At 39.6% G+C, this 22694-nt stretch overlaps 1 protein-coding gene across 3 annotated transcripts; it reads right to left on the bottom strand.

Annotated features, from left to right (window-relative positions):
• Positions 1 to 1602: 1602 nt before the first annotated feature.
• mansc1 (MANSC domain containing 1) lies at positions 1603 to 14281 on the bottom strand. Of its 3 annotated transcripts, none has more exons than XM_052030421.1 (6): positions 13656 to 14281; positions 12470 to 12575; positions 11673 to 11843; positions 9181 to 9516; positions 5771 to 5908; positions 1603 to 4410 (listed from the first exon to the last, which is right to left on the bottom strand). In XM_052030421.1, the coding sequence occupies exons 4-6, from the start codon at positions 9401 to 9403 to the stop codon at positions 2963 to 2965; spliced, it is 1809 nt and encodes a 602-aa protein (XP_051886381.1). In that variant the 5' UTR covers positions 9404 to 9516; positions 11673 to 11843; positions 12470 to 12575; positions 13656 to 14281; the 3' UTR covers positions 1603 to 2962. The 3 variants fall into 3 exon arrangements, with proteins under 3 accessions (XP_051886381.1, XP_051886383.1, XP_051886382.1); XM_052030423.1 differs by lacking the exon at positions 13656 to 14281 and adding an exon at positions 13272 to 13431; XM_052030422.1 differs by lacking the exon at positions 11673 to 11843.
• Positions 14282 to 22694: the final 8413 nt, after the last annotated feature.

Raw genomic sequence — 22694 nt, 5'->3', positions numbered from 1 at the left:
TTCATTAATATAATCCTTTATCCTCTTCTCTTTCATATGCTTTCTGTTCAATACATCTATAGTTCACCTCAACCATTTCATTCTAGTTGCAAGACCCATATTCTGACCACTTTCAGAATAAAGAAGTTTCTTCTGAATTCCCTAGTTAGCTATTTTGTATTGATGGCCCAGTAGAAAGGTTCTAGGACCGGAATGTTTACCTGTCATATCCACTAATTACATCACGGTGTTACAAAGGGCATTGAACTCTGCTTCCAAGAATGAACTCCATGGAAATCAATGCAACCAAGTTTCGGAAGTGGAATACACTGTTTTCACACACATGACCGAGGACATCTACTCTATCAAATCTTAGATAATTTCAAAAAAACTGTTAGATCATCTGTCAGCATTCTCTTTTCTAAAAAGAGACCCAGCCTGCTTTTCTTTTCCTGATGTGTCAAACCTCACATTTTTCATAATATCATTGTAAACTTTTTTTGCATCTTCTCCCCAATTGGCAACCCTACCTGTGCATAATAATCCAGGTGTGTTCTAATTATGGTTCAATGCACGTTTTGCACAATTCCAATTCTATTCCACTTCAAATAAACCCTAATGCTTGGTTTGTTTCTCTATGGCCACATTAATGTGCCTTTTTACTTTTGGTGATTTATGTATTTTGACTTACAGATCCTTTTGTTCCTCTACCACATTTAATTTCTTCCAAATAAGATGACTTCCTTACTTTAGACCATAAGATATAGGAAGAGAATTAGGCCAATCAGCCCCTGCAACACCATTTAATCTTGGTTGATTTTTATTAACCCCATTCTCCCAATTTTCCTTATCAAAATGTGCTATTTCTCACAATTTTCTATATTGGGTGAATAATTTGCAAATAAATTAAAATCTGTATGTTTATGAATGTTATCTTTTAATTCTTCATCCACAAATTCAGGAATTGTTGGATGAAGAATAGGTATTGGGTTCACTACTTTTCACGTTATATGTTAATGATCTGGATGATGGAATCGATGGCTTTGTTGCCAAGTTTGCCGATGATACAAAGATAGGTGGAGCTGCAGGTAATGTTGAGGAAGCAGGGAGTCTGCAGAAGGACTTGGACAGGTTGGGAGAATGGGCAAAGAAGTGGCAGATGGAATACGACGTAAGGAAGTGTACGGTCATGCACTTTGGTACAAGGAATAAAGGCATTCGACTATTTTCTAAACAGGGAGCGAATTCAGAAATCAGAGATGCAAAGGGACTTGGGAGTCCTAGTGCAGGATTCCCTAAAGGTCAACTTGCAGGTTGAGTCGGTAGTAGGAAAGGTAAATGCAATGTTAACATTCATTTAGAGAGGACTAGAATATAAAAGGATGTAATGGTGAGGCTTTATAAGGCATTGGTCAGACCATATTTGGAGTATTGTGAGCAGTTTTGGGCCCCATATCTAAGGAAGGATGTGCTGGCATTGGAGAGGGTCCAGAGGAGGTTTACCAGATTGATCCAGTGCAAGGAAGGGTTAATGTATGAGAAGCATTTGATGGCTCTGGGCCTGTACTCACTGGATTTTAGCAAGATGGGGGGGGGGGGGGGGGGGGTAGGGGGGCGGTGGAATCTCATTGAAACCTACCGAATATTGAAATGCCTGGATAGAGTGGATGTGGAGAGGATGTTTCCAGTAGTGGAAGAGTCAAGGACCAGAGGGCGCAGCCTCAGAATAGAAGTTTGTTCTATTAGAACAGAGATGAGGAGGAACTTCTTTAGCCAGGTGGTGGTGAATCTCTGGAATTCATTGCCACAGACAGCTGTGGAGGCCAAGTCATTGGGTATACTTAAAGTGGAGTGATAGGTTCTTGATTAGTAAAGGCATCAAAGGTTACGGGGAGAAGGGGATTGAGAGGGAAAAAATAACATCAGCCATGATCAAATGGTAGAGCAGACTCGATGGGCTGAATGGCCTAATTTTGCTCCCATGTCTTATGGAATTAAGAATTGAGATTTTGAGATCAAATCTCAATATAAATGGTAAACCACAACGATTCCAGCAGTGATCTGCACATATTAAGACCTCAGGAACACACGTTACCTCCCAATGAAATTCTAAAACTCAGTGAAGATCTTATGTCACAAATCCACAAGCTCATTGCCCACATCTGGGAAGAGGAGGATATACCAGAACACCTCAGGGAAGCCTTAATTGTGACCATCTTCATGAAAAGAGACACTTCAACCACAGGGAAAGTCATTGCCAGGGTCTTCATAACTACCTGAAGAGCTGCACCCTGAACCATAGCATGAACTATGTCCATCTAGTGGAGATGATCTTTGCCATGCAACCACTCCAAGAAAAGTGCAGGGAGCAGCACCAGTCATATACATGGCCTTTCTTGACCTCACTAACGCATCCGTTGGAAAGAACTGTGGAACAGCCTCTTCAAATTCGGCTCCTCATGGAAAACCATCTGTTTACGTTAGCTCCACAATGTCACACAACAGGCCTACAACAAAACCAATGTTAAACATGTTTGTCATCACCTCAAAACTTTTCTCAATCATTCTTGCTGGAATTTTGCACTTTACCTCCAATCAACTTCTCCAAATTCCATACACCAATACGAAGATCAATTCCATACTTAATGAATCAGCATCTGGATTATCTAGCAAAGTACTGAAATTTCTCAATAAATGATTTAATCGTATTTCATCATTTATAGAATTTTCCATTCAGATTCTAATTTTAAAAAGCTGATTATTCCAAAAAGTATATCAATAAAAATGAGTTCTCATGAAAATTGAAAATATAAAAAGCACCTCTTATGTCCTTTCAAATTACCATATATGCATGTTGTTTTTCCACATTCAAAGATAAAATTAACCATACCAATTTTATAGTAGATGCTTTTGTCATTTTGGGATTTCCTCCAAGTCCATGATTGTTCATAATGCAAGAGTCTTTTTTCCAGAATATTTTAGTTCATGCATCTACATACATTCCATCCATTAAGAAATCCATTTTAGTATAGTGCCTTCTGTTAAATGACTCTATTACCTGCTTACTTAATACAATAACCACTATTGTTAGAAATAACAATCCAAATAATAAAGCTGCAATCAGTCCACCTTTAGTTTCCATTCGTGAATCTTCCATTTTTCCTGCTGATTCATTCGGACCTCCCAAATTGTGTCTTTGGTCCTTCTCTCCATCATCCTTCTTATTACTATTTCCATTGTTTGACTCTACAGTTATAATCCTAAAGAATGGAGTTTTAGCAACTGGAATCCTGGACACAGTGGATTGCTGAGTTACATTTGGTATCAACTTTCTTGTCGAGACAGTGGTGATGGTAGTGGTTGTTAAGTCGGTAGTTGGTAGGAAGATGGTGGTCATTGGTTGTGTTTTTGGGAGAGGAGTTGTTTGTCCAGTAGTGGTGGTTGGGAGAGTGGTGGTTGTTGTTGGCCAAGTGGTGGTGCTGGTTTGTGGATGGGTTAGAAGAGTAGTAATCGTGGTTGGTTGAGTAGTGGTGGTCTGTAAAGTTGTTGGGAGGGTAGTGGTCATTGTAGATTGAGTTGTAGTGGTTTGTAGGGTGGTTGGGAGGGTAGTGGTCATTGTAGATTGAGTTGTAGTGGTTTGTAGGGTGGTGGGGAGGGTAGTGGTCATTGTAGATTGAGTTGTAGTGGTTTGTAGGGTGGTGGGGAGGGTAGTGGTCATAGGTTGAGTGGTGGTAGTTTGTAGGGTGGTTGGAAGGGTAGTGGTCATTGTAGATTGAGTTGTAGTGGTTTGTAGGGTGGTGGGGAGGGTAGTGGTCATAGGTTGAGTGGTGGTAGTTTGTAGGGTGGTTGGGAGGGTTGTGGTCATTGTAGGTTGAGTAGTCGTGGTTTGTAGGGTGGTTGGAAGAGTGGTGGTGGTTTGTAGAGTAGTTTGGAGGGTAGAAGTTGTCAGTGGTTTTGTGGTGATGGAAGTGATTGCTTGGGTCATGGTAGGAGTCACCAGCAAAGTGGTGGGGACAGCAGCAGTTCTTGTCGGTGTTGATAGCATTATTGGGAAAACAGTGGTTGGCAATGACTTGGCAGATGTCAATAAGAGACTATTTAGGAGTGTGGTGGTTGCTGTTGACTTCTTTGTTGTCACTGAAAAGCTTGTAGTCACAGGTAACTGTGTGGTTGTTACTGGAGTGGAAGATGTAGTTTGAGTGGAAGTTGTTAATAAAACTGTGGGTACTTTGAAGGTGGTGCCGGCCATGGGCTGCTTGGTTCTAGAGTGAATGGTGGTTGGTGGGAGAAAGTTGATTGTTATTCGACTGGAAGAAAGACCAGGTGCTAAAGTTTCAATATCAGTTGGAATTCCATTATCTGAAGATTTTTCCCCGCTCTGGGAATGCAATTTCCTCACAGACATATCCACTGCTTTCACATTCACTTGATCTGCATGCAAAAGAAAAGCATTTGTGTATTTTTCTTAAAAGTCATTATAATACATTAATACCATAAACAAATTTTAAGTTTCATTAGGGATTCTGACACATTGTATTGTAGAGAGTCAATTTTAAGGGTACAGAGCAATATATTAGCATGTTGTTCTGTGATTGGTATTCAAACATATTTCTGCAGTTTGCTTTTGCCTCTGCGAAATATTGGACTTTAAAAGGTAAAAAGAATTTCCCACCCTGTTACATGGCTACTCAACTGCTGAACAAAGCTATTATTTTTTCCCACCCTCAGTGAACAGTCTGCACAAAGCCCAATACAACTCCACCTCTGTGATATATACTTCTGTAATTAGTTTATAGAGAGATATAATACAAGGCCCTTCAGCCCACAACTACATCAACCACACATTTGTAATCATCCAACATTAATCCCATTTTTTAAAATTCACTCCACATTCTCATCAACTCATCCAATGTCCTCCCACTGGGCTATAGGCCTGGAGGTTTCCTCAATCCTGTGGGTAAAGGACTTCAATCTACCTTAATCAAGGCGTCCAGAGCTACATTTGTTTTTAAACGAAGAGTCTCCACCATCCGACTTCTGTGATCAGCCTTCTACTGGTCTTCCAGAACTAGTGGAATGACTTTCATAACTAGTTGGAGGGAATTGGTGTCGTCATGATTTAATTCCACACTAGTCAGCTTTAAGTGTGGATGGATTGAGCTTGGAGCACACATTTTATCTAGGTGTTTGCTCTCCAGGGCTATCCAATTCCTCCCTCTTCAATTTCCCCATTAGCTTCCAAATGCACATTGTTCAATAGTTTTGGATAATGATCCTCTCCCCATTTACTCCTACCCATTTTTTAGCTTCCTAATCTGTCCAATTCCTCTGCACCATCAGTTTTCTCATTTACTCTTCCCTGTTCTCTATATAATCAACTACTTTTTTTTCTCTTTCCACCCTTTCTCTCCATATAATTTTTTTTTGCAGTTCTGATGAAAGATCATCAACCTGAAACATAAATGAATTCTGTTTCACAAATGCTGTCCAATCTGCTGAGAATTTCCAACATTTCCTATTTTTATTTCAGATTTTCAACAACCACAGTATTTTGTGTCCTAGAGCTCCCTGCCAAACAAACTAATGGGAAAAATCTGATTGCAGGATGCCAGAAATAAGCATCCCAAACACTTACATGCTTCGTGATTGCATTAATGTAAATTTCATCATTTAAAAATTGCTTTGTTTTATATAATAGATACTTTCTATTGGAGATGCACTTAAAAACAAATCAAGCTTTAATTTCAACACTTTATATCAGATGCTAGCTTATAAAATAAATGCCTGTTACCATTTTCAATAACGTAGCTGATGTATCCATTTAAATGAATCATTGGACAAGCATCTTTGTCTGAACAATAAAAAAGATAGCAATTCGGGGAATATGTCTTTGTGGGAGCAAATGTCATAAAATTGCAAGGATATCCTCCTAAACAAAAAAAAGAAAAACAGATTTTAATACATCAAATATCATTTGAGAAAGTCTACAGCAATCTGCTTTATTAATAAAGAGGAATAAATAAAGCTTTTGGTAGAATACCAAGTCAATGAGGCTGGAAGGAACTAGAATTTCTGAAGTTAAAACATTTTTAAACAGATTATATTGAAATATTATCAACCATCTCAAGCTGTGGAACTGAAAGCTATGGCAAGGAAGAGCAGGAATTAATGCTCAATCAAGAGAAAAAATTATTTCAAATTAGTGGAATGTAACTGCAAAGAGCTGAGGTTAACTCCAAAGTCTGTTTGTTGTTTGGATCCTACCAGTGACCTTTTTGACTCAAGGCAATATTCTGCTGTAAGACATCAAGGTCAAGAGAAGTTGGAGTGCTGCCAGTAGTTGGAGGGAGATCCTGAGTTAGAGTTGGATAGGAGATGGTGGAACCAGATCAGCAGGAATCTGTAGAAATTTAGTGGGACTGGGAGGACCATTGCCAACCTTCACAAATTAACACAACTCTTGAATGGCACTTCTTTGGCTGGGCCACCTGGTGATACTGAGCAGAGTACGCAGCATGCTCACTACTCAAAGATTCCAATCAGGGCTGAAAGTGAATCTCTTGGCCCTTCCTAAGGTGCTCTTCCCTCATGATAAGGAGAGGCAAAAGTATACCCAGACTCTAGTTTAATGTACCTCCTGGCCTTTTAAGGCATATTAGAGGTTCGCATGATCACCAAAACAGCAGGAACAGGACAATGTCAATAATACTGTACATTTTCTGTAAATATTAATGTTTCATAGAAAATTGCCAGTACTGATGCATAAAAATGCTTTAAACTTTTGTAATATCCTAACATATTCAAACAGAAAAATTATTACAGGTCTAGAAAATTATAAAGTTTTCAATTATGCCCATATTGAACAATTAGTAGAACTACCTCACTTGCAATTCAAGCAACAATTCCAGTATTAAAATTATATAAAAATTAACAATCTCTTCATTTTGTGAAATGGATAATGCAAGATGGGATTTCTGAAATCAATATAGTTTTTTGTAATAATTTCAGAATGCTACTTTGATAGATTTGGTTGTAGGAATTTTTTTCTAATATATGATGAAAATCACATTAATTATGTTCCTGTGATTATGCACTGCGTGATGTACTAAAATGCAAAATGCTATGGAGCTACAGAACATTAGGACCATAAACACATGTAGTGCCCATTTTTGTTCTGGGACTTTGATACCTTATTGGCTGCAAATCTGTGATGTTACTGTTGTGACAATTGGACTTACAGAGGACATACAGATAAAACGGATGTTGCCAGAACTTGAAAATATTAGCTATGAGGAAAGACCGAATTGACTTGAGTCGGTTTCTTTGGAATAGAAGAGTCCAAACTGAGATAAAAATTAAATAATTTACAGAGTTGCTAGGGTGAACCATTTCCCATTATCGGAGTAGTCAATAGCTAAACAGCCTGATGGATGGATGAGGAGATACATTTTTACCAGGAGGGTGTGGCTCATCAGCATCTTGCTGTCCAAAAAGGATGATAGAGCCAAAAATCCTCATTACATGTATAAAAACACCTTGGGATATGCATTTCAAGTGCCATGTCCTACAAAACCACAGACAAAATGCTGGAAAGTGGGATTAGGCTGGATAACTCCCAGCTACCACAGACATGATTCTATAAAGTTTCTTTACAAGACAAACAATCAGTAATGAATAAATGCAATACAAAGGCACATAGATAATTGAGCTCTATCAGCAATAAAACATACAGGTAAAAGGGATTTTTATTACTCTCTCCATCCAACTTTCTTCACATCACCTTTGACAGTCATTATTTTAGCTCTGTGCCTGAAAGCTCTGAAAGTCCTCCCTAGCATCTCCCCACCATTGTCTGTCCAGTCCCAGGTGGGGTCGAGTGGTAGGCAGGTTCAAGATATTGATTGCTACCTCAAGGGCACCAAGCAATCTTCCACCCTCACCTTTCAAGCAACAGTCACCTCCACCCCATTGCCAGCTCCTTCATTTGGCCCTGAGCAGCAGTCTGAGGCTGGCCCATCACAGGCAATGATTCATCGTGGCAAACGTGCTGACTGGAAGTAAAAGGAAGCAGCCAGACTGCAGTAACAGAAGGGATGCTTCCATGTAGCACTAGACATTGAGACTTCTGTACAAGGCTGAGAAATGAGCAAGGCACCAGGGTGTTAAATTTCAGACCTACAGGTCATGATTTTGTTTTCTGTATTATTTGAATTTTGCTATAAATAGTTCTGATCACATTAGCTTTGTCCAAGGGCAGCCTTACTTAGGTAAACAATCTCGTTCATTGCACAGAGAAAAGTGACACTGGTGTCACAGTTGATAACATTCCTGGAACTGTCGGACCGTATTCAGAGTGGTTGCTGAAGCAGTGCTGCCAGTGGCATCACCACTGAGGCATCTACCGAATGGTACGTCTGCAGCTACGTGCTCCATATTAATTACAGTGCTCTTTTTGGACCTTGGAAAGTGTTTCAGCAACCTGCAGCAAGTTCTGAAGTTGCCCAGTCAGGTCTCCTGATGTCTGCAGGGTCCCATTAAATAACGAAGAATGTAGCCAAGCCACACAATACATTTTTAGTTGTACTGAGACCATTTTATAAAAGCTTATAGGTTTCACCTTTGAGCTCAGATTAATGCCACTAAGGGCAAAAATGGGTACTGCATGAATCATGAATATTAAATGCACGCCAGATGCCAAAAGGAGTCAAGTGCACAAATGGGAATAGCACATAGAAGTGCCTGCTCCAATTTCTTCAGAGGAGCCACTTCACCCATAAATGATTATCTTGGTAATCTGCTGCAGGTGAAATCAACTTCTGTGCAATTTGTACATGAAAAATGGGCACCATCTGATTTTTAGATTAGAGTTTAAGTATTTATCAGATAATGCTGCAGGGTCCAAACTGTAAATTTTATTTTGTAATTTCTTTATGACTCATTCATCTGTCATTGTGAAACATTTTATACCAGGTAAATACAAAGTTACAAGTACTGATGTGTGTAATCAGTACCATTGATTGCAAGGCAGTTTTCTTTTATTCTTAGTTACACCTTTACCTCATCCTAAAGTTATTTTGGTCAATGAACTATTTGCCATCTTACTGACCTTTGAACAAACTATGCCAAGTATATAGATAAAGTTTGCAAGACGCATAGGAACATAGGCTATGATATCAAATTTATCTTCAAATCATTGCTTACCTTTTATAGGTAGGTCACTACAACACTCATTAAGGCACTCCTCCTTTGTATCTTTGTAGAATGGGGCCAAGCTCTTCATCCCTTTTGCCAGAGCAGTTTTAACATCGATTATAGTATTGGGCCTGGTTAAATAACTGCACTTAAGCTGTTGTGATAGACCCTTGTGGTTTGTAAGCATTATCAGGAGCAGCAATGGAAACGACTCACTATGCCAACAAACCATATTGACGATTTCTTAGGTATTTAATTAGGAGTAACTGCACACATATTAGAAGCAATGTCCTGCATAGTTCTGAGAATTACTGTATTCAATATACCAGAAATGGGAAGCAGGTCCTGCAAATGAGACATTGAATATTTGAATATAGATTAACAGAGCACTTTCAAAGATCATACATTCTTCAAATAATCACAAAACTGCAGTATTCCTTTATCCATAACCTACATAATTTCTTCAATATATTTTGATGACTAAAAAGATGAAATATTTAAACAAAGATCAAGGAGATGAACATGTGGCCCCCCCCCTCCACTGATGCACACCTTCAGACCTCCAAACAAGACTGATTGCAAATCCTGACTAATAGTTGTGTAGAGTGATGCTCCTCAGCAAATGGGAGTTGGGTGTCTTCACAATAATTCCTTCTAGTACATTGGGCAAGCATCAAAAGAGAAATGTTGATAATTAAATACCCTACAGAATTTGAAATGAAAGGCACAAGATGACTGCAACATTGTCAGACTTATCCTGCAAGTCAGACTACTTCTACTTTTCTAATTCCTCACACATATTGCTGGAAAAAAAGTCACATTGAATTAAATGAACTACTTAAGTCAATTCTTTTGTCCAAAGAATCTAAAGCTCCTTAGTATTAGCAAAGTTAGAGGAGAAATGCCCAAGTGCTAAACCAGAGTTCCAGTGAAAGTAGAATCCACTTCATTTACATTGCAAGTCATATTATATAGCATCAGCATTAACACATAGTCTGTTGCTCAAAAATGTATACATGGTCTAGCTAATGGATAAAATACCCAACTAGTACTGTGTTGTTATTCATCAAACTAGCCCACAGCTGGTGAAAGGCCACTATTGTCTGCGACCTTTAGTTTTGCTTCTGTTGGAGACAGATTGAACACAGTTTTGTTCGTTGTTCTTTTGCAGCACAAGAACCTTAACAGGCCAAAACAAAGTGACATGTGCATTATCAAGGTCGTAAAAATCAAATTCATTGAAAAAAAAGCTATAAACCCCTGGAGTTTTGCCCATATTTGAAATGGTCTGAGCTCCTGTTTTCCTCTTTGCTTCTTAATTCCTAGATACAACACTAATGTTGTATGTTAGTTTTCATTTAGCTACAGATGTTACCAATGAGTGGAGGCATGACGAGGAGAAAAGCAGGAAGTCTGCAGGTGTTGAAGGAGTCACTAATTGGGGGTAAGTAGAAATCCAGTATTCACTAGATTGAGAAACCAGAAGGGTATGATGTCTAACAGGGGAGGGGATATTTCAACAACATGGAAATGGAAAATGAAGAATTAATTATTGTGACCCATGTCAGAAAAATGGATGTAAGGGCAGGCACGATAGTGTAGTGGTTAGCGTAACGCTATTACAGCGCCAGCAACCCAGGTTCATTTCCAGCCGCTGTCTTTAAGGAGTTTGTACCTTCTCCGTGTCTGCGTGTGTTTCCTCTGGGTGCTCCGGTTTCCTCCCATATTCCAGATACATACAGGTTAGGAAGTTGTGGGCATGCTAGGTTGGCACCGGAAGTGTGGTGACACTTGTGGGCTGCCCCCACAACACTCTACACAAAAGATGCATTTCACTGTGTGTAGTGAGGAAAGAGGTTCTAGGAGACCAACAAAAGCCAGGAGCTTAAAAATCAGGACCTCCAGGGTGATAACCAATAAATTATTACATTACACACCATCTATAACTACCAAATCAATAAACAGATCAGGAAGGTACTGGTGTGGGAAGGAAATGTTCTGGGATACTGGTATTAGTGCTGGGACATGAAGCATCTATTCTGGCAAAATGAACTGCATCTGAGCTGAATGGAGACTAATTCTAGCTGGAAAGATAAGTAGTGATGATGGAAAAATTTTAAACCAATAACAAATGAGAGTTGAGTAACACAAATCACCATTTTCTCTGAATCCGATTATTTAAGAATAAACTATAAACAGACTGAAAAAAATTTAGAGGTGCAAAGACAAAATGAAAAGTAGTTGCAAAGGACAAAGTAAACCATAGATGTTTCAGTGAACGTAGTAAGAGAACTAGAGTGGCTAGGGGAAATGTGAGGCCATTAAGGAATGTTAAATATCAAGTTAATTTGCAACTATCTTCATGTGAGTGAAAGAGAACTAAACTCAAAGAAATTACTAAATTTAATACAAGTAAAAACAAAAATAAGACTTGAGAGAGACAAGGAAATTGGGGCAGCACAGTAACCACACAGCTCTAGAGACCCAGGATCAATTCTGACCTTGGGTATTGCCCGTGTGGAGTTTGCACATTCTCCTGTGAATTCATGGGCTTCCTCTTGGTGCTCTGGTTTCCTCCAACATCCCAATGACATGTGGGTTGGTAGGTTAATTGGCAGTGTAAATTATCCTGAGTGTGGATGGGTGGTAGAATTAGGCAGGAGTTGATGAGACTATGGGGAGAATAAAATAGGATTAGTTTTTGGTTAGCATGAATGGGTGCCATTGAACTAGAAAACCACAAATATCTCTCCATTGTTTAAAATAGTCAGATAATTAAGGTCCTGTCATTTTATTTTACGTGGGGAAATTACATGAATCTGTATTCTACAACAGAGTGACACATCAATTGGACAAAGCAGAATTAATCAAAAAAGTCAGCAAGGATTTGTGAAAGGCAATTCCTTCTGATTCATCTATTTTTCCCCAAGTAGCCTCTATATGATAAATAAATGACTACAAAAGTCTCCTATATAAACCTTTAGACAGCATTTTTGAGAAGGTCTGGACGAGAAATAATGAGCAAAAGAGAGAATTAGAAGCAACTTTGTGACATGTATTGGAAATTGACTGGAAGATAGGGGATGGAGAAGGGAACTAAAGGGTACATTCATTGTCAGGATATAAAAGTATATGCATTTTGGAAAAGCTGAGAAACTATGGCTAGAGAAGAAGCAAAGGTGATTGAGTTCACTAAAGGCAATGGAACAAAGGTTTTCATCTAAAGGGGCTGTAATACAAAAGGGAAGAAGTTCTGTAGTATAATAGAGCCTTTTGTTTTACAGATACAGCTACTCACCTGCAGAACTAAAGGAACTAATGGCCTTTGAGGCAGTGCAGCTCAGAATGCCTCAAAAGATGGCAGAAGTCAAACAGGCCAGGTCACATAAGCACGTCTTACATTCCTGAAAGATTGAGAGATTATAAAAATCAGGTTTCAAATGAGAGATCTGATAAAGTTAATTATTCTGTAAATTATTTCCTCCAATAGCGAATCCAAAATAAGGAGACATTGGATCAGCTCACAATGCCCTGAGCCTGGACTATTGATCCAGATTTTGAATTTCACCTAGGCAGCTGGGAAACACAAATTCGAGTAATTAAATTACTAATTTGGTAGAAGCAGCTCTCTGGTCTACTCAAACCTTGCAAGGAGCTGTCTACAACTCAATATTGTGAACTGACACATTCCAGGATCCAGGGGTACATGCTGAGGGACGCACTGAAGTCTGGTGCAAGCACTGCAAAGTCTCCATGGTATAAGGCGACAGTTTAAAGCCCTCCAGACATTGTACTTTGAGGGGCTGAAACCGTTTTAAAGTCCCTTCCGACTGCTTGTGCAAGAAATGTATGTAAAAGGAAACTGACGGCATACTGACATGATAGAAACAGAACGATAAGGCTTGTACTGTGACCAGGGAGCGTTATCTACTTACACGGTTCATGAATAAAGCAACCTTGGAAATCAAAGAAATGCATTTTGTCATACAGAACATAAAGCTCTTCAGCTCTTGGTTCATCAGATTCATACATGTAGCAGCATTTATGTTTTAATTACGAAGAAAGATGATTATGATCTGACAAAACATTCAGGCCGGCACCTTTGGGATTCCTGAACCACTATGTAACAAACTGTTTAGTCCGGTTTTCAATCTGTGCTGCAGCAACACCAGATGCAGAAATGTTGGACACATTTATGTAGTATTGAGGTACATTCATCGAAGAGCTTCTCCAAGCCCGGCCCGGCCTGAGTCGAATCGGCCCGGAATCAGATGGGGTGTCACCGGCGAAAGTTTAGCGCGGCAGGTTATGAGCACAGCACAGAAACATCTTTCACTGAGGGACGGAGCTGGGAGGCCGGGCTCTGGGAGGGGGGTCACTCAGACACCGGGCGTCGCTCCACACCCGGGGAAAGAGCGGTAAAACTGCCCGCTCTCAAAACCGAGCGGACACTCTACTTGTTCCGAGGTACTTCACCGACTTACCTCCCACTCCCGGACTCCCCGAGACATCCGACTCGCAGATAAGTTACTCAAGGCGCTAGTGACGTCGCTCCTCAAAATGCCTCACAAAGCAGAACACGCTTGCCTCACCCTTCAATGCTCGATCCGTGCCCGGTGGTGGCGACAAGCTCCGCGACTTGCCCAACAAGCCCCGCGTTCCTGTGAATGCAGACAACTTCACCGCCGCGGGATGTGGGTGCGACCACTTAACTTTTCCGCCTCAAAGTTCACTGCTACTCGGAGTACAATGCAGTTGTGGTTTGTTTCCCTTCGTTGTGTTACCAGGAATCCCACCTAAACGTCAACTTCGCCGCCGATAAAGTGTGAGGCGCACACAGACACAATCCAGAGCAGTAACTTTGACTTTCTGTGGGCCATCTGAGGCCACTTCTGAAGTTTAAACCAATGTTGTATCACGTTGCTGGTCCAGGCCTTTTGTTTTCATGCTCCTTGTCTCCAAATGAAAGATTAAACATCACGTGTGCAGAGAAAACGGTTCCTTTTTTAATAATAAGGTTTTGAAATTTTCTGGCTTTATTGTTAATTCAGTTCGGGATGGGAAATGATTTCAGTTTTTTTTTCAAGGTTTCCCTTCTTAATTTCGTAGACGTCAATTAGGTCTTCTCCCCTCGGCCTCTTCCGCTCCAAGGAAACCAAACCGCAGCCTGTTCAGTTTCTCCTCGTAAATGAAACGCTCGAAACCAGGCAAGTTCCTGATGAATCTCCTCTGCACCCTCTTCAGTGCAGTCACATCCTTCCTGTAGAGTGGTGACCAGAAATGCACAGAGTGCTACAGTCGTGGCCCAACCAATGTTTTAGAAAGCTATACCACAACCTACCTGCTCCTATATTCTATCCCCCCCTCTCCCGTTAATATATAGAGCCATAGAGGAAGGAAACAAGCCCTTCTACCTACTAAGTACACACTGACCATTAAACACCCATCTGCACTAACCCAACATTAATTCTAGATTCTCTGCACATTCTCATCAATTTCCCCAAGATTCCACCACTCATCTACTTTAACAACTTATCTACTGTGCTGCCATCTTCAAAGATCCTTGGATTTTTATACCAATGCTTTTCTATTCCTCAATACTCTCTACAGTATTACTATTCACAATGTGTGTCCCTCCCTTAAGTCCTCCCAATGTACATCACTACTTACTTCTCAGTATTAAATCTGCCATTGCTCTGCCCAGTTTATCAACTGTTTAATATCTTCTTGTAACCTGTCCGCTTCATTATCAACAATGCCACCAACTTCTGTAGCATCTGCAGATTTACTGATCTTACCTCCTACATTCATAGCCAAATCATTAAGGTATATGGCAGACAATATGGGTCCCACCACCAATTCCAATTGTACGCTAGTGTTTATAAGCTTTCAATCACAAAAACAACCTTACACTACCATTCTGTCTCCTATTACCACAGCAATTTGGGATCAGTTTGCTAACTTGCCTTGACTCATGGGCTCTAACTTTTTGGACTAGTCTCCCTTGTGAGACCTTGTCAAAAAGCTTACTGAAGTCCATGTAGACTACATCAACTATGCTGCCCCTAATAACATTTTATTACCTCTTCAAAAATTCAGAATGGTTAGATGGAATCTCTCTCTAACAAAGCTATACTGACTTTCTTTCATAAATTCCTGCCTTTCCAAGTGTAAATTAACCCTGTCGCTCAGGAAGTTTTTCCAATAACTTCCCTACCACTGACAATAGTCTCACAGACCTGTAGTTACCATGCTTATTTTTGTTTCTCTTCTTGAAGAAAGGTACCACATTTGTTGTCCTCCAGTCATCTGGCACCTCACCTGTGACCAGCAAAGATTTTAAAATCTCTGTCAGGGCCCCAGCAATTTCCTCTCTTCCTCCCAAAGCAGCCTGGGATACTTCTCATCAGGCCCCAGGGATTTATTCATCTTTAAGCCCACTAAAACCCCTAATACCTTCTCTGTGTTAATGCTAACATGTTCAAGAATTTCATCACCCTGTCCCTGAATATTCCAGCTGTAATCCTACTTAGTGAATACAGATGACAAGTATTCATTCGAGACCTCATCTAATTCCTCTGGCTCCACACACAGAATGCTATTTTGGTCACTAATGGGTCCTACTCTTTCCCTGGTTAAACTTCTGCCCTCAATATACTTATGAAAAGCTTTGGATCCTGCTCATCAGTGATATTTCATGCCCCTTCTTTGCCCTCCCGATCTCATTTTTTAAGTGCCCTTCTATACTTCCTACACTCATGAAGGTGTTGCCCTGTTTTCTGTTCTCTACATCTGTCATATGCTTCCTCTCTTTTAACCAGTGCCCAATATCTCTTGACAGCCAAGGCTTCCTGGATTTGAAGTTATTTCCTTTTACTCGTATGGGAACACATTGGCCCTAAACTCTCACTATGTAACATATAAATGCTTCCCACCTGTCGGTTGTAGACCTACCTACAGGTATCTATTCCCAGCCTACGTTTGCCAGGTCCTGTCTCATGAGTTTGAAATTGGCCTTTCTCTGACTTAGGATCTTAATTTCCGGACTATTCTTATCCCTTTCCAGAACAACCTTAAAATTTAGAATTATGGTCACTATCTCCAAATATCTTTTCCACTGACACTCAAATCACTTGCCTGGTTACATTCCCTGAGGTTGGGTCCAGCATTGCCCCTTCTCCAGTTGGACTATCAATGTGCTTACTCAAAAAGTTCTCCTGGACACACGTTAAAAATCCACCCCCTCTGAGGTTTTCACACTAAAGCAGTCCCAGTTAATATCAGAGAAGTTGACATCCTCTATTTCTATAACCCTATTACTCTTACATCTTTCTCCAATTTGCCTACATATCTGCACCTCCATCTTTAAGTCTATATAAAGCACAACTAAGTTGAAATCAGGACTAACCATAATTATAGATTGATTCAGGCTTCATATAATTTTTTCTTATATAAAATCATCATTTTCTACTACACAATCATGAGGACTTTTTTTTGCTCACCTCACTATTACTCTTCCATTGTCATACCACTAACTAGTATATTCCACAGATAAATAGGATTGGTCAATAGCCCAAGTGAACATTTTGAAATCCATATACAACATTAGAGTCATTGAGTTATACAGCACGGAAGCAGGCCCTTTGGCCCAACACATCCATGCCGACCAAGTTGTCTACTTGAGTTAGTCTCATTTCACCGAGTTTGGCTCATGTCCCTCTAAACCTTTCCTATCCATGTACCTGTCTAAATGTCTTTCAAATGTTGTAATTGTACCCACCTATACCACTTCCTCTGGCAGTTCATTCCATATACCCTCTACATGAAAAAGTCACCCTTCAGATCTCTTTTAAATCATTCTCCTCTCACCTCTAGTTTTAGACTCCCTGCCCTGGGAAAAAGACTGTGACCATTCACCTCGTCTATGCTCCTCATGATTTAATAAACCTTAAAGCAAAATGAATGGAAATATAAATTCTGCTTGGTTTATATTTATTGCTTATATTAATTTATTTATTATAAAGTTTTACCGCTGACAAATAGAACAATTTTCCATCTAAGTTTTTGAGGGTGTTTTTTCGGTTTTAAATACTTAGACCCAAAAATTCCAGCCCTATTTACAGTATCAACACCAGGGCACGATAATGTAAAAGGTGAAAATACAACACAGAAGAATGTTAGGAATTAATTTTATTAAAAGAAGATGAAATAGTTAAGCTATTCAACCAATTGAGCTGTGACACACAAAATATCACTTATCGACAAAAATCTTTTGCTCACTTTGAAATGATTAACCATTAACCTTTGTGAGAGCCCAGCAACAGAACTGATTTAGCAAGGGTTTAAGGTGTGTCCTTGAATGCCATACCTTTTTGAATGATTCCACATGGAATTCTGAAAGTTACACACATACAGAATCTGGTTATTTTTAGATGATATAATTCACATTTATATTCTTCTCCAATGGAATTAAAGTTGACCTCAAAAATAAAACTCCACTATCCAGAAGAGCATTGTGGAAGTAATGTATTGTTGCAATTTGTCATTTATTTGCTACGTTTTTGGAATATTATTTAAAAATAAATGGGGGGGAGCAGAGGGAGGGCAGAGGAGAGGGGGGAAAATTTAAAAATAAATAAATAAATAAATAAATGGTTGGTTTCCCTGTGTGCATGTTTGCTGATAACACAATTCTATCTCTCTATCTCTTTGTTTGACTCTAGAGTTGTTGCAAGTTGTTGCACATTCTACTGCTTGTCCATCCAGATGTGCTGGAACTTCTGAAGTAGCACAGCTCATGTTCTCATTTCAAGGCCCATGTCCCGATGACTTCATTCTTCACTCTGCTCAATGAACTGGCTTTAAAACTCTTATTATCAACTTATTATCTACTTAATTACTCCAATTAAACCAACCTTATGTAATTCCCTCCAGTCATAAATCTCATGGGCTCAGCTCTCCTTCAAGTCAACTTAATACTTCTTCTTGTTTTGTCTGTTACATCACTAGCTATTCTTTCTGCCTCAATGTATACACTCCCTTCATGCACGGGTCAACTCTTTCCCTGATTTCAAAAGCCTCCATTGTCCCTTTGCCTTCAAAGTTTGCTTCCAACTTTTCTTATTCCTCTCACAACTCCTTGCTTCATTCTTCTATCCCCACCTATCACTTGCCTTCTTAAGGCAATTTCCTATGCAACCTGTTCTCTCAAGCTTGAGGACAGCACTCAGGATCCACTGGGCACATTGCAGACGTTCAGACCAAATATCGAATTCTAAAACTGAAGCGATGTCACTTTTTCTGTCTGTATCAGAACTGGCCATTTCTGCTGTAAGTCATCCATGAATAATATTAGCTCTGTTTTTCTCCATTAGCACAACCAGACCTGCTGGACATGTCAAACAACATTTTACATTTATTTATACTAACATCCTCTAACTGCCCCCATTAACTCACCAAGCAGAGGACCTCTACAACCCTGGCTTCACCCTGTCACGGGTGTTCCCCTTCTCCTATCCAGCCTGTCCTCCCACACCTTGTCTGCAACTTAAAACTAACATGTCTTTCTCTCTTTCTAAGTTCTGACAAAAAGTCTTCAACCTGAAGGGTCTTCTCTTTCTACAGTTCTGCAAGGTCCACTGAGTTTCCAGCAATTTCTGTTTGGATTTTTCTTATTCCCTCTCTTCCTTCTTGTTAGTGTCTATATTTTGAACATAATCTTGGAATGTTCTTTGGGACACCAGTCAGTAGAAAGACTAATACAGAAGCACAATGCTGTTGGTGATTACACTGTGGAAACATGAAATTCTGACTTTTCTGCTCTGTTTTTACTCTCCTTATTTTCAGCTGTTTATCTTAACATATCACACTAGATTTGTGAATGTTTTCTGTTTGTGTGGAGCAAAGGTTTGATTCTGCCCTAAGGAAAACTATACTATGCAGTGTTTAAATGAAAATGTGCACATTAAGGCTAATATATAAAGAATTGTTCTCCATTTTGTGTTTGTTCTGTTTTATTCTCCGGATTGGTATTGGAAAGGGAGACCAAAAAAGATTCCATTCAAGCTTCGAGTTTGTTTAAAAGTGTCTGCTCTCTGCTTATTATAGTGTTATTGAAGTCAGAGAACTATATTGTACAATAAACTGATATTAAAATTCTCATCCTTGTCTTTAAATTGCTTAATAATATTTGAACCGTCCTTTAAAACTCTGGGAGGAAAGTTGTTAAACCTGACACCTTACCAACTATGAATGTCAACAGCCTCCTCAAGTTGTTCTGTCTTGTGATTTTACAATTTACTAATCTGAATTTGCCTTTTAATTTTACTCAAAATTCTGGTATCTCTTCCTCTGCTTCTTTTGTGAATACTTTGAAACAGTGAAGGTATTTCAGTATTTTTTTTGTCCAATATATATATATTGCTGCCTCCATTTAGCTGTATTTAAAGAATGCTTCACTGTTCTGCTTCACATCATCTCAGTTATGCTTTCCTCATTCCTGCTATTAAGTCTATTGCGCACAAATCTGCTTTATTACGTTGGCTCACTAAAGTTGGGCAGCCCCAACTATTGTTTGAAGTTCAATGCATTAGCAAGCACACAACACCATAGAGCATTTGCCAGCATATTTCTTGTGCATCTAGATAAGTTCCATGGCTTTCTTGGAACCATTATATTATGATGACCTGAGGGAGCGATGAGGAACTGGACAAAAATTGTTGCTCCTGTTTCACCACTGAATCTTGTCCAGGAAGGAAGTGCATTATAATTTGCCATAGCCTAGCAGCTTCTGTCATTAATTATTATTCATGACAAGTTGCTGAAAGTGAAAGCTAATAGAATTCCAGAGTGGAAAACTGAGCACCTGAAATTTGAGTGAACAGAGCAAACAACCATGCATCACCCTAAACGATCAGATTGTAAGACTCTCATATCTTCTCACGACATAGGAGACTGTTCGACTCATTTGTGGTGGTTTTCAGTGTAATTCCATCAGTTTCATTCCCCCACTTAATTCCCTATAACAATGTTCTCTCTCACATGCCCAATATCTCCATCGTGATGTTCCTACCACCCACCTACATTAGGGATAATTCACAGAAGCTAATTAACCTGCCACCTTTTTGGGATGTGGGAGGAAACTGGAGCAACTGGAGGAAACTTGCAGTCACAGGGAGAACGTGCAGACTCCACACAGACAGCACCCAAGGTCAGGATCAAACCTGGATCACTGGAGCTGTGAGGCAGCTCCATTACCTGCTGTGTCACTGTGCCAGTGTCATACTTTTCATGAAAGAACTAACCTAAGCATTGAGAAGAATGATTGAATTAGAGTGGGTGAATAACAACATCAGGTCCACAATCATATTCTTGAATCCATGGAAATATCCTCCTGCTTTCTTCTATGTATTAGCATGATGTCTTTGACACTACAATTGCCTGAAAGTTGGGTCTAACATTTAAATGAGGCCCCGGTATTAAAATGTCATAAACCTCAGAGGATGGCTAACTGTGAGCTGGGCTAATTTTCTGCCACTTATTGTATGCCTGAATTAAACTCATGGATCTTTTAATTATCGCCATTTGTTTGAATTAACTTGTACCCATTGTTTTAAAGGAATTTATCATCCTTGGCCAGTTTTTACTTTCTCACATTTCTTCAGTGTTTTCAACTTCCTCCTGCTTTGGATTACAAATTTCTGCAGCATTTCCCCAATTGACTGTCATATTTTCAGCATGAAAAGAATTTGCTCAAACTCTTGCTTAGATTCTCTTCTTCAGGCCAACTTTGGGATTTATTCCAAACATAAAGGTAGCAAGCTATTTGGGAAAACAGAATCAGCTCGCTGACAGTTACAGCAACAGGCCTTAAATATTTAAAAACATATTTCATTAAGATATCTTTATTAGTCACATGTACATCGAAACTTACAGTGAAATGCATCTTTTGCGTAGTGTTCTGGGGGCAGCCTGCAAGTGTCGCCACGCTTCCGGCGCCAACATAGCATGCCCGCAACTTCCTCACCCGTACATCTTTGGAATGTGGGACGAAACTGGAGCACCCGGAGGAAACCCATGCAGACACGGGGAGAAAGTACAAACTCCTTACAGACAGTGGCCGGAATTGAACCTGCGTCACCGGCACTATAATAGCATCACACTAACCGCTACACTACCATGCCAGTCCTAAGGTCAGATCTGAGTGTTATTTTGCAATGCTTTGGAGTAATGAAAAACAATCTGGAAATAATCATCACATTTAACTCAGAGGTTAAATATTATAATATTGAGACGAATCTCATAGTATTGCACAAATACATTCAAATTTCTAAGCCTTTGTTACATTTGCTTTCATGAAAGGACAGGGACGCCATCTTGTGGCCATTGTTTTGAAAGCAGTTCCTGTACTGGTGAGATCATCCAGTACAGTTCGAAGGAACACATTAATTTAATTAAGCTTGAACATTCTTTTATTTAAATTTTGTCACTATGGTTGGTCTTCAAAATATAATTGATTTATAAATATACAAAACATTTTATTCTTCAGCAGGGAAGATTTATGAGGATGATGCCGGGACTCGAGGGACTAAGTTATGGAGAGAGGTGGAATAGGTTGGGACAGTTTTCATTGGAATGTGGGAGAATGAGGGGTGATCTTATAGAGATGTATAAAAGCATGAGGGGCATAGGTAGGGTTAAGGCTCACAGTGTTTTTCCCAGGTTTGGGGAATCAAGAACTTGAGGGCACAGGTTTAAAGTGAGAGGGGAAATATGTAATGGGAACCTGAGGGGCAACATTTTCACCCAGAGGGTGGTCAGTATATAGAATGAGCTGCCAAAGTAGTTGAGGCAGGTGCATTAACTACATTTAAAAGGTACTTGGACAGGTACATGGATAGAAAAGGATATGGGCTATATGTAGGCAAATGGGAGTAGCTTAGATGGGAATCTTGGTCAGCATGGACCATTTGGGCCAATGGACCCATGATTCTATGACTCCTCTATAACCGATAACTTGAAGCCAGGGCTCTAAAACCAGTTTAGGTTTAGTTAACAAGCTTAGTGTTCTTGAGGGGAGGTGTATCTCTACAATGTCATTGTCAAGTTTGTACTGAGGGGAAAGTTTTGTTATATGGTCAATAGTTTTATCAGGTTTGCCTTTGTCACATCTTTCAGAACTCCGAATACGCCAGGTACCTCAAATAACCACGGCAGTTAAAGCAAATTCTGATCCAATTTCAAGCCTTCCATTTTTATCTGGTAGGTCAAAACAAGGAAGATTTACAATTGGATTGGAAATTAAATATTTATTCTAAATAGTAATTCCACATTTTTCTCCAAACTGCTGCACCTACAAGGGCTTGGGCTCAAGAGAACCATGCAGAGTGCTGGGATATTTATTTGATCTCTATGGCAGGGAGGTTTGTTGGTCTTCTCTGAATGTAGTTTCATTGTGGGGAATAACTAGAGAATCTAATTTGGCTACCAGCCATAAACAAAAAGCTTGTATAGATTTCAGAGTT

This window comes from Pristis pectinata, chromosome 15, assembly GCF_009764475.1.
Source record: "Pristis pectinata isolate sPriPec2 chromosome 15, sPriPec2.1.pri, whole genome shotgun sequence".
Classification (NCBI taxonomy): Eukaryota; Metazoa; Chordata; class Chondrichthyes; order Rhinopristiformes; family Pristidae; genus Pristis; species Pristis pectinata.
The sequence above is the reverse complement of the archived record's forward strand: the minus strand, read 5'-3'. Positions and strand labels throughout refer to the sequence as shown.

Excerpts from the sequence above, each read along its gene's own strand:
- mansc1 (XM_052030421.1), bottom strand. The coding sequence starts at position 9,403 with ATGGTTTGTTGGCATAGTGAGTCGTTTCCATTGCTGCTCCTGATAATG. Across the intron at positions 5,909-9,180 it reads TAGTGACCTACCTATAAAAG|GAGGATATCCTTGCAATTTT; the intron begins GTAAGCAATGAT and ends TTTTTTGTTTAG. Across the intron at positions 4,411-5,770 it reads CAGCTACGTTATTGAAAATG|ATCAAGTGAATGTGAAAGCA; the intron begins GTAACAGGCATT and ends TTTTGCATGCAG.